Here is a 13,016-nt window from a genome sequence, read left to right as displayed (position 1 = left end):
TCTCTCTCTCTCTCTCTCTCTCTCTCTCTCTCTCTCCCCCACCCCAGCTCCTGGAAGGCTGAAAACAGGAGGATCACTAAGAGTTCAATTTTATGTAGTGAAGCCCTGTAAGCCCTGTACTAAAATACAAAAAAAAAGGAAAACAATTAATTTTAAATCTTTTATGGTAACTGTGGCTCTGTAAAGGAATACCCTTGCCTTCAGATATTGTACACTGAAGGATGTAGGAAAAGGGGGATAATACATTTGCAACATACATCAAAGTAAAAAAGGCATGTCAGTGCATACACACAGTGAGATAATCTGAATAATAAAGCAAATAAGTCAAAAATACTAAGATGTGGGATACAAAAATTCATTTGCAATACTTTTAAAGGCCTGAAATTATTTCAAAAAAATTTAAGTAGGACAAGTATGAATTACTCACTCTGAACACAAGAATACATGACATGATAAAAGAAATTTTAAAACTTAGTAGAAATAAAATAATTTGAAAATGGAGGTACCGAGCCAGGGACATGGCTCAGTGGAAAAAGCGCTTCCCTGGCAAGCGCAATGGCCTGAGAGTTCAATCCCCAGTTCAGCCAAAAACAAACAAACAAACAAACAAACAAACAAACAAAAAGGAGGTACAAAGCCCACCCAACAATATGCTACAAATACTTTACACTAATTCTAACTTCAAAGCACTTAAATTCTTAATATTTCATTCATTACTAAGTATTAAATTATATATGAGGACGCCCAGTATGTATTCTCTAAAAATCTGAGAATTTCTAGCAAGTTTTTAGAAAGCAAAGGACATAGAATTTATCTGGCTTACAAACTCTGGCAACACAAGAAAACAACAGATGATTAAGACTTCTACCCATCTCGGTGCAGTGAAGAGAGAGAGGGGAGTGAGACAGAAGAAAAGACTCGGAAATTCTCTTCTCTTTCTTATAGAAAATTTCAAATCTATTCAACAGTAAACATTTCACAAACCTGCCCACAGGTTTTAAGTTAAATTCTAACATTACATCATTTTATATATAGAACTATAGTCATAATCTCTGAGCCATTTGGGGGAAAATTATTAGAGAAAGATAGCTAATTCTTTGGATTACAAGACAGCATAGCTCTTTTGTTTAAAATAGTAACAACAATAAATAAAATATGAGAATATACTTTCGTGTCTCCAGGAAACTTCTAAACTATCTGATTATAGTCCCCTCACTCTGTGTGTAGAATTAAACACTGGCGATGCTGTCAGTTAGGCTCAAAAAAGACATGCACAAATTCCTAAGTATCTGTAGAACTGTGCAATACTGAGGTGAATTGAGAAGATATAATTATGTACTGGCTGCCTTCGGCAAGTGAAAAAGGAGTTTCAAAATTTTAGTCCTATTTATATTTAAATCTATATCCAGAGAATGTGGTATCAAAACAGGAAAAGATAAGTTAACTATGAAAATAAGGACATCACTTTTTGACTATTCATATCTACTCTTAACCTACTTTAAAAGTCAAAACTAAACAGAATAAATGTCAAAATTCTATCTAAAAGCATATGTCCACTGAACATAAAGAGTTGGAATTAGAAGCTATACAGGCCAAATGACGTGCGCCGGACTTTCCTTCAGTTTTCCTTGCTGTGTCACAAACCCAACTGTATTTCTGTGAACAGCAGTAAGATCGCTTTCTATCCCAATATCATTACATCTAGTGTGAGGAGAGGTAACTTCTGCTCCAGTGATTCTACACCTCAAAGGACTCACTCCTGTGAACACAGAGTCCTTCTCACAGAAATGACTTCTTAAGGGCCAGGGAGACAGCTCGGTGGAATAAGCGCTTCCCTGGCAAGCACAAGGGCCTGAGTTCAATCCCCGGTTCTTCCAAAAAAAAAAAAGAAAAAGAAATGATTTCTTAAATGTTAAACACTTTAACATTAGTAAATCAATATTAAGAAATATTAATATAGCAGCAAAATAATCTCTTCTTTGGACTAGAAATACCCTGAGGTATCTTTGAAGGCAATAGCAGTTTTCTTCTTAGTATTTTAATACAGAATTTTTCCTAACTCAACCCTATTAATCTTTAGAGTTTCTCATTAGGACAACTAATAATTTGCCTATTTTAAAGGATCAAATGTATTTTTCATGCTACTATGCAACTATCTCCCCAATGATATTACAAATATATGAGTTTATTTTCAGAAGCCCAAAGAAATAATCTGATATTCCTAACAGGTACTAACACTTTATTTTTTATTTATTTTTAGCAGAACCAGGGATTGAATTCAGGCCCTCACGCTTGCCAGGGAAGCGCTTATTCCACTGAGTCATCTCTCCGGCCCCAAACACTTTAAATGGCTAAAGTAAGCACAAAGAAATTAAATAACTACTTAAGAGTCTTTAAGGATACTAAAGAGTAATCCTGCAGGGAAAAAAAGCACAAACCTTAGAACACTACAGGCTTTGAAAATTGTATCATCACCCTGTTTTGACACTGACAGATTATATGCAAATTAAACTTCAATGCATATAATTTTCAAAAAATGCTAGAAACACAGATGCAAGTGTTCTCCTTACTAGATATGGCAAAAATTGGGACTCATTTGCAATCTCAACCATGTCCACAAAATTGAAGAAAATCAAATGGTATCATGAGGCAATGCCACAAAGCAGCAAGCATAGGACTACGGAGATGGGTCTGGTTTCTATTAGCCAGGCCCCGTTTTCACAACTTGTCACCACTTTGTTTTTTCCATGGCTGTGTGTGTACATGGCTTGTGTGTGAGGATGTTTGTGCACGTCCTATACTTTGTACTTAATCTGCTTCCATGACATCTCATATGGGCTGGAAACAAAGAACATAATCAAAACCACACAAAGAAAAAGCATGTTTTATTTTTATCCTTTCAACCGTCTGAGGCAGCTGTGAAATAGCTCTGAGTCAGGTGCCTTACCCCGTCCGTTTGGTGATGGTACCCAGGGTCATTGGCTGCTTGATCTGTGCCAGCGGCATCACGACCATCAAGCTGGGGAGAGGAGAGAGGCGGGGGTTTCCAGGGTTGTTGTTGGTAAAATTATTGTAAGAGTCTTGGCTGTTCAGTTTCCCTACAATGAGAAAACAAAGAAAAGAATCACTGATAGCAACTTTCTACCTTCTGATAGGGCTCTTGCTGACTCCAGCAATAACTGAAGAAAGGTATCAAAGGCAGAATTCATAAAAAGAGAAACTTGTAAGGGTAGGAAAAATCAAAGTGCAAAGACTGCATCTTAGGGGATGGCGAATGAATTCCCTGTCTTCCTATAGACAGTCAGTGAGATGTGTGCCCTTGTTAGAGCACTGTGTCCAACAAAATGGAACCCTTCTGCCTACACTTTGCCAATTTCTATAGGTTAAAGCTCACATTAGCTTTTGATTGGGAATAAGTTGAATTAGTAAATCAATTTAGGAAGCATAGTCAGACTTCCCTATCTATGGATTCCATATCTCTAGACTCAAATAACTGTGGATTGAACTATTTGGAGGGAAAAACACAAATAAATTTTGGGAAGGAAGTTGTGAATTTGCCATATACTGAGCACTACTCTGAACCTATGTGAAGCGATGCGTAGGCACATCCTGGTATAGCCTCCTACAATTCTATAGAGCCTCAGCTTCTCACCAGCATTGTTTGAATACTGTTAGGCATCTACTTCATTCATAGACTTATAGTGGCTACACCTATACGGCACACCCCTCATTCTTGTCATTAGTCCCTAAATTATAAAGTATAACAACATCTTACATCGCATTTACATTATATTAGGTCTTCTAAGTAATCCACAAATGAGCTTAAGTTTATGAGATTATATGCAGACGCTGCACTGCTTTGTATAAAAGACTTAAGCACTGCTCTGGCGACAACCTGGGTCTTTGAAATATTCTCGGGCAACTATTGCACTATGGTAATTTTAACAATATTAAGTCTTCCGATTTTACAGGGATACATGCCAATCCATATTTATAACAGGACAATGTAGGGGCCAACCAAATAGCTCAGCGGATTAAAGCGTCTGCAATCAGGCACAGGGGCCAGAGTTTGATCCCTGGGCCTGCCGTGCCAGCCCTCACTCCAGGATGTGCTGAGACCAGCGATTAAGACTGGGCATCGTGGCGCACGCCTGTAATCCCAGCACTTGGGAGGCTGTAAACAGGAGGATCACTACAAGTCCTATCTACGCAGTGAGACCCTGTAGACATTGTAGACCCTGTCCTAAAAAATAAATAAATAATAATAATAATAATAATAATAACAGCACAATGTATATCAGCTAAAACTCAGAAATGACCTATGTGCTCAACAACTGATGGATAAAGAAAATGTAGTATTTACACACAATGGAGTATTATTCTTCCATAAAGAAAGATAAACTTGAAGTATTCCATGGTAAATGAATGCACCATATTATACTGAGAATATTATACGAGGTGAAATAAGTCAGACACACACAAGCTTACATGGTTTCTCTATGAGAAAAATGTGTGTGTGTATCATTAGGTATGCAACATATATATAATGATATATGACGAGAGAGAGAGAGAGAGAGAGAGAGAGAGAGAGAGAGAGAGAGAGAGAGCAGATGATAAATAGGAAGCTCATCTTTTTCAAATTGATGGGAAATAAGACATAGAAGGAGAGCAGAGAGAGGAGGGCAGAAAAAAAAACAACTGAAGGGGAAAAATTATAAAAATAGACCTTTTACAAATAGGAAAGGGCCCAAGACTTGGAAGGAAAAGGGAAGGTCAAGTAGGGTAGAAGATTAAAAAAAAGAAGAAGAAGAAGAAAATAAGGATTCGGTGTTCTATATATATGTACCAACTCCCCATGATAACTGTAATCATTAGGTACTGCAAACATCTACTAATAAAAAAAAAACAGTATTAAGTCTTCTAATCCAAGAATTTGGGATTGCTTTCCATTTTCTTAAGCACCCTTTAACTTGGTTGGTTTGTATTTTTCAGGTCACAAACTTTGAACTTCTCTTTTATAAGCTACAAAGTTACATGTTGCCTAGACTGGCAGTGAACTCTAATGGTTGAAGCAATCCCCTGCCTCAGCTTCCTAAGTATCTCAAGACTGTAGGCTTGCACCACCATACTCAGATTCTTCAATTAATTTTTTACTAAAAATCTTATACTTTTTAATGCAACACAGAAATGCAATTATTTTCTTAATTTCAGATTATTAACTACTGGGGTTTGGAAATACAGATAAATTTTGTAAACTGATGTTACATCCTGTAACTGTGCTGAACTTTTTTCTTGGCTCTACTGACTTCATATGGGTTTCACTGGATTTTCTACATGAGATTATGTCACCTTCAAAAACAGATAGCTTTACTTCTTCCTTTTAATGTGAATGACTTCTATTTCTTTTATTGCAAATTGCTAGAAATTCCAACACACTTTTGAGGAAACAAGGGAAGAATAATGGCCATTTATTTTTACTTCATTTTTGCATATGTGATGATTGGCTGAGATGAGCTGTTTGCTATTTTTAAGATAGATATAACAGATTTCCTTTTTTTTTTTTTTTTTTCCTGTATTTAATACAGGGTCTACAAGCTCTCACTACTTAGATCGGTCTCACAGTGAGTCTCCTGCTTTCAGCCTCCTAAGCGCTGGGATTACAGGCGCGCGCCACCATGTCTAGTATCAGTTGCCATCTCAGTGCGCCCTGGGGGCGGGGTCTTGGCCAGCACAACACCAAATTTCCTTTTTTGGTTGTTTTTAGATGTCCAATTTTTCTACCACTACGGTAAAAATAGTTATCATTTCTATATTAATTGTCTTCCTTCCTTTGTCAAAGAAATCATGCTCAATTTATGTGTGAACCTATTTCTGGATTCCACTGATTTGTGTCTGTTCTTTCACCAATACTGTGTTTTCTTGAGTTGTCTAGCTTTCTAATGAATCTCACTAATTCATGGACTCACAAAGAGACTTTATGAAATTAATACCATTGTCCATGTTACAAAGAGTCCAGTATGTAAAATCTGATAACATTTTCACACAGAAATTGTTAACTGTCAAAATCAAATAACTATTGTTTTTAAAAAATCTATCTATCTATCTATCTATCTATCTATCTATCTATTTGGTACAGGGTCTCACTACACAGTTCAGACTTGTAGTGATCCTCCTGTCTCAGCCTCCCCAGTGCTTGGGATTACAGGAGTGCGCCAACACACTAAGTTTCTGTACCCCAGTCCTTACACTTGCCAGGCAGGTACTTACATCACTGAGCTACCTCCCCAGTCCCCAAATAACTATTCTTGACTTTTGATAAAAATTAGCTACCCCACTTATAATATTATCAGAGAACACAGTACTTTTTAGATACACAGAGTCAACAAACACATATGGTTCTGTATTGTTTTTTAGTAACCTAAATTAAAGCAGTAAATGTAAATGGGGAGCCAGGTATGGTGGAACAAATCTGTAATCTCAACACTTGGAAGGCTCAGGCAGCCTGAGAGCTTGAAACCAGAATGGGTTAGATAGTAAATTCCAGGCCAATCTGAACTACATAGCAAGACCTCATCTAAAAACAAACAAAAAAAAGTTTATATGGGTACCAAAGGAGGTCACAATTGCTACCTAACTTCTGAAACATACTTGTAAAACAGCATGATTCCACCAAGCAATAGCTCACGGTACTGCTGGAAACAATGCAAGGCCACAGTCTCATTGTTTTAATCACCAGATATGATGGGTGCCTTCAGAAGAAGGATGATGACTTAACCAAACGTTACGGCCTCCTTGGACACAAATTTGTCTTCTTACAATGCGCAATGGAATGAATTAGTTAAACATTGGTAAGGGTCCCTTTGGCAAAATAAGAACGTAAGACAGTAATGCACATAAAATTAAGTTTTACATCTCTTAATCACCAATTTCCAATACAGAATGTACACTGAAGTTAGCAGAAGTGATTTAAACTTCTTACTAGGATTAAAATATACCAAATTTATAATTCAAACAAGATGCTTTAGGCTGTTTAATAAACTAGACATTAGAATTCTTTTAAAATCTTATTTAAGTACCACACACAGTACCAGGGATCGAACTCAGGTACTTGGGCTAGTCAGGCAGGCGCTTAGACCACTGAGCTATCTCCCCAACCATAAAGTAGACATTATAATTATATAATACAGAATTTTTTAGAAAATATGAATGAGAATCCCATTAGAATATTTTGTGGATGAATATAAGAAAAGCTTTTCATAGTTCAGTCACCAAAGTTGCTTACTAGGATACTCTTAAGGGCAATGTAAATGAAAATAGTTATAATACTCACTTTTGGACAACTATGTTAACACTGCTTTGTAACTGAAATGACAGACCAGTGGTAAACAGGTTATTAACTAATAAAATCCAACAACTGTGCACATCAGATACATTACACAGCTAGTAAACAAATACTTAAGTGCTTACAGCCATAGATAACATGCTGTGAAGGACTATATTCCCACTTATCACGAAGTCTAGGGTCTAACACGCATGAAGCAGGAATGATTAAGTGCTAATTGTCTAGAACTAAAGATAACTACATGTGGGAACAATTATTTGGAAACAGTCTCAAGGGCCACATGGGGACATGACCTAGTAGGACAGAGGAGAAGAATATTCAAGGCATGAAGGACATTATGAAGGGAAAGGAAGTAAGGGGACGCCATCATGTGAGTAGAAGTGAGGGTTATGATACACAGCAATTGGGGGGGTAACATTATTTTAGTTTTTCAGAGGACTTTTCAACTGAGATGAGAAGTAGAACAACACTAAGTCCTACAGCAAGGGAATTGTACAGACATTGATGGCAGTGAACTTCATAAATCACATCAGCAGGGTTAAGGATGTAGCTTACTGGCAAAGCACTTGCCTAGAATAGTCAAGGCCCTGGGTTCAACCCCCAGTGTAGGGTAAAATAAAATCGGCAGTGTGAAAACAATCAGGGGAACTGAGAAACTCCAAATGTTGTGCCTTAGCCAGTCAGGATGAAAAGGGCCTCACTGTCTTACTAGGACACAAGACGATCTCAGAATAGGGCACACAGCACTGAAACCTGTCCTTCTCAAGCTGCTTGAGTTCCCAAGCATCACACAAGAGCGCACAGTCTTCTACTCTTAGAGTTTGCTTATATAATGTAGTTTGTCTGGAACCCAAAACATTTGATTGCAAGGAAAGCTGTGTAGAGTTTACATTCATGTTTAAGTTTATAGGGATAATTCTTCTCTTACACATTCCTATTTTAGACAAGGAGTTTACAAACCTAACTTTAATGAAAGAACGTGTATAAAAGTAAAATTGGTAGCTTTCTACCCACAAATAGCAAATTATCTGAACTAGAAATCAATGAAGTAATCTTATTTACAGTATCTACAAAAACCTTCTAGGAATAAATTGAACTAAAAAGGCAAGAGTTTCTAAAATTAAAACTACAAAACATGGAAGAATTAAAGAGAACACACAAAGGTCAGGTGTGGTAGTGAATTCATGTAACCCCAACGCTTGGGAGGCTGAGGCAGGAGCATCCCAAGTGTGAGTTCTACTTGAGCAAATGAGTGAGATCCATCCCATAATAATAATAATAAATTTCTGACAAGCATGATGCCCTGAGTTTGAGTCCCAATTCCAGCTCACACACACACACACACACACACACACACACACACACTTTTTAATTGTGCTGGAGATATAGCTCAGTGCAAAGACCCACAGTTCAATCCCCAGAACCAAAACAAACAAACAAAAACCCCACAAAAATGGAAAGTCATCCCATGTTAACAGACTGAAATTGTTAAAATGCCCATACAAACCAAAGTGCTCTACAGATTCAATGCAATCCCAGTCCAAATACCAAAGCAATCTTACTATTAGGGTAGAAACACAAAAGTACCAAATAGCCAACGCCATCGTGAACAAAAAGAGTAAAGAGGAAGAATTACACTGGTGAGAATGCAGAGGAAAGGAGCCTGCACACTGCTGGGGGCATCTAGAGGAGTGTAACCACTAAGAAAAATAGTGCAGAGGTTTTTCAAAAAATTTAAAATGTTACAAGTATGATCCAAAAAGGAAAAGAAAAAAAATGGGGAAAAGAAATCCAGAGAGAGGGAAGGAAGGAAGAGGTAGAGGGAGGAAAGGAGAATAAAAAGAATTAGGAAAAGTACATGTAGCTACCCCATAAGATGAATGTAAACAGTATGTACTACAAATATGTACTAATAACTTTTTTTAATTAAAAATGGAATTACCACATGATCCAGCAGCCCCACCACTGGTATAGAGCCACAGGAAATGAAATCAGTACATCAGAGAAACATCTCTGCTCCCATGTTTACTGCTGCAGAATTTACAATGACCATAAATGGAAACAATCTAAGTATCCATTAACTGATGAATGGATAAAGAAGATACAGTATATCAACACAATGGAATACAATTTAGCCATAAAAAGACTCAAATCCTGTCAGTTGCGCAGCTTGGATGTAACTGGTGATCATTACATTAAGTGAAACAAGCCAGGCACAGAAAATAAGCGGTCTCATGATCTCATCATGTGTGGAATCCAAAGAGTTGATCTAGTAGAAGTGGAAAGTAGAATGGTGGTCACTAAAAGCTGAGGAGAGTACAGGGATAGGAAGAGTGGGGAGAGCTTGCTGAATGGGTACTAAGTTATTATGGAGTAAAAAGCCCTGGGGTGCTATTGGACAGTAGGATTACTACAGAAAACAATCAGGAACTATGTACGTCAACAAGCTAGAAGAAGTAATTTGAACATTTTCACTGCAAAGAAAGGATAGACGTTTGCGTAGACATGTGCACCCTGCTTTATACATTAAATAATTCACACATGTATCAAAATATCTGGAAACTATCTCAGGAACAAAGAGGAGTCACTTTTATTATTTCAAAGAACATTTTAAAAGCAAGATAAAAACATACAAATTTTGAGGATAAAGGAATGAACCTAAGTGTTCTTACTTTGCTTTTCTAATAGAACATGGAGGATTTTTAAAAGAGAAATGAATAATGGAGAAGTTAGCAAAATAAGGGAACTAGCTTCCACAAGAAATCTCAGTACCTAACACATTATGACCAACAGTTCAATAAATGCTTTATGAGTGAAGAAACCTGTAGTATTCATCTTGGCCTTGGATTAAGTTTTTCCCTAATTTTTTTCCTCTTTGTGCTGCCTCTAAGGAATATATCTGGTAATACTAGTAAAGCGAAAACTGCCTAAGATCTATGTGAGTCATTACGTAACTGTGTCACCTTCACTAGCTCTTCTCTCCTTTTCATTACCATATGAGTACAATGAAAAGAGAAAAGGGTGTTTAACTGCTGTTTTAGTAGTGTGCTTCAGGAAGCCTTGAGATACGTAAAATATTTCACAGACCATATACTCACAAATTCCAGCTGGGACAAGACCTGTAGGTGACAAATGCCATGAGAATGGACATTCTCACAGTGTTTCTGGCACAACCAGACAGAGGAAGTCTCAAAACTCTCATGAGAAAATAAGCTCTTCTAAGACTCTCATCCCATTCTTGGGGGCTTACTGTATATAGATAAACTTGCATACGCCTTCGGGCTTGGAGTTCTTATCCAAATCCACGAGAGCTTTGATCCCTCACAGGGTCACCAATCCCACGATAGATGGGCTTTTCCGAGGGCAAAAATCCCAAGTTTCAATAAGATGCTTTCTCAATAAATTAAAATAGAAATCCTACTTGAGAGTAGAAAATCATAGAAAAATAAGAATCTTTAAAACATCCCTTCATGTTTTAATCTGTGATCACTTTTGGTTTTGCTCTGTTTTCAGCTGTGTGTTTACTGTTCGTTACTGTTTTAAAGGTTACAAAGTACTCGGCCAAGACAGTTCACTTTGGCGTTCTGCCACTGACTTTCTATGTTTACTGCGAACAAATTTGCATTGATGTAAATGGAATTAAAGAAACAACCCCAGATACTCTTCTTCCATCCCCTGCCCCTGCTGGGATAAGGAATGACGCAGGTGCCTTGCACTCTGTGGAGCTGGTATTCTCGATCTCAGTATGTATCACTGTCTGCACATGTGAGACCGAAATGGTACGATTTGTTTACTCAAAGTTTTGTTAACTTCAAGATGCACCTAATTCAGGCACTGTCCAAAATTACATTTTCCCAGACAATTTACACTACGAAAACACAGGGAAAAATGAATTGAGGATAAAAGTAAACGGAGAAAGTAACAGGGGCTTGGCTGCTGCACTAGGGGGAACAGCTTGGCAGGTCGGCTTCGCAGAGAGCCAAATTCCCCAACCAGTCATCATTAACGGACTCACTTCCACAGGAAAGAAAAAAAGAAGAACAAGAAGAAAAGAAAAAAAGACAGAGTCTGAAAACTCCGGACAAAAGAAATCCCTGCAGACAAAGTAAAAACAAATTAAAAGACCCATTATAAAACACAGATGCTACAAGGAAAATAAACTTTCCAAGATTTACAGGGCTTTGACAAAGTTGGACATTTGTGGAAAAGACATCAGCAGCAACTCCCAGGTAATGTGGCCGATAGCTAGACTCCTTTCTTCTTTATCTTTACCCTCCGGGCAGAAGCTGCCAGGTTGGTATTCTTAGCTTCTGAATGCAGTGATGCAAGAACACGTGAATGGGGCAAATGGCCAACTGCAGGACACTTATAAAGTAAGCAAGACCCAGAAGTTGTTGAACATTTCACATTATGTGCATCTTAAAGTCAGCATCTGTGTACTGTGTATATGTAGGTAGGTATGTACTTTTCATCAACGCAAGCAAGACAAAAACAAGTAGAGGTAAAATTCTATGCTTCCTTTCAACCTCCAAAATATCTCACTAGTTTATATTGTGAACCAAAGAGAATATTCTCTCTTCAAAACATAATAGGTGCTCAAAAGATAACAGTTACAGATCAGAAAGTACAAGAAAAACTTTTACGGGTTCCTAGAAGCACAAGTTACAGGTTGTCACCAAGGAAGGTCAAAGCAAGTTTCTTTAAGAAAGGAAATGTATGAACAATGAAGAGCTCATTACAATAATGTGGACCAAATGAAATATTTGGAGGTAAAGTAGCGCTGTCCTTTGGTTGTCCTTTGGGACTTAGAGATAAACAAGTACTGACTCGTTTGGAAAAGAGCAAAAGGAAAGGAGACCGTGTTACCGGTGCCCTGCAGGAGAGTGCCATTATCAGGTCGCCCTGGCCTCGGACTATCCATTCTTACTCCAGACCCTTATTTACTCAGGCATGTGAATTTTCAGGTTTATGACAGAAACCTTCATCTGATTCACTGTCCTCTAAATTGTACCCAACTCTGTCCTCATCACCTCTCCACACACTTCCCCAAGAGTTTACACCAGCTCTACGATATAAAACAGCCAGTCAGTGTCTCTAGTCTGTTTTGAACTCTTGCAGTAGAAAGTCACACCAAAGCCTGGTGTAATTTGGATCCCTGTCGTTTGAGAAAAGACAAATCTACAGATATGACCCCATTCTCAAGAATTCTATTATCTCTGTCCTCATTCCAGTGCTTTCGCTACTCTAAAATGTCATATATTCTATTCTCCCACCATATCTTTCCTACAGAAAAGCCTGAGTAAAGAGTTCTGCATTTTGCATTCCACTGAAGACTAAAACCTTCAGTCTGCTTTTAACATCCTGCTGTGGAACTGAGCAGGATAAAAATCCAAAATTTACCAAGGCGCTTACATTAATTCTTTGGTTAAAAAGTTGACTTCTTGACTCTTTCAAAGGAGTACAATGGAAGCCTGTTCTGAAACAATCACTGAAAATGTGAACACTAAAAAGTTAAAAACACTGTTCAGTCCTTGCTTCCTATCTAATTTAACACTAAAAGCCTTTTCAACCTAACTCTCAGTATCCTTTGCAAATGGGAATTTCCTATGTGTGGGTTGCTTTTGGTTAGGAATGGGAACCTCTCTCCCCCTTTCCCTTCCCCTTTCCTAGATGA

At 37.7% G+C, this 13,016-nt stretch overlaps 1 protein-coding gene across 7 annotated transcripts in view; it reads right to left on the bottom strand.

Annotated features, from left to right (window-relative positions):
• The window catches only part of Bcas3 (BCAS3, microtubule associated cell migration factor), a 633,943-nt gene that overhangs the window by 349,920 nt on the left and 271,007 nt on the right, over positions 1-13,016 (bottom strand). For all 7 annotated transcript variants that reach the window (XM_023703174.1, XM_004643019.2, XM_004643020.2 and 4 more), the window contains exon 16: positions 2,948-3,098. In XM_023703174.1, coding sequence (XP_023558942.1) covers positions 2,948-3,098 — 151 coding nt within the window. The remainder of the gene's footprint in view (positions 1-2,947; positions 3,099-13,016) is intronic.

The sequence above is a fragment of the Octodon degus genome, unplaced genomic scaffold (assembly GCF_000260255.1).
Source record: "Octodon degus isolate 3935 unplaced genomic scaffold, OctDeg1.0 scaffold00164, whole genome shotgun sequence".
Taxonomy (NCBI): domain Eukaryota; kingdom Metazoa; phylum Chordata; class Mammalia; order Rodentia; family Octodontidae; genus Octodon; species Octodon degus.
The sequence above is the reverse complement of the archived record's forward strand: the minus strand, read 5'-3'. Positions and strand labels throughout refer to the sequence as shown.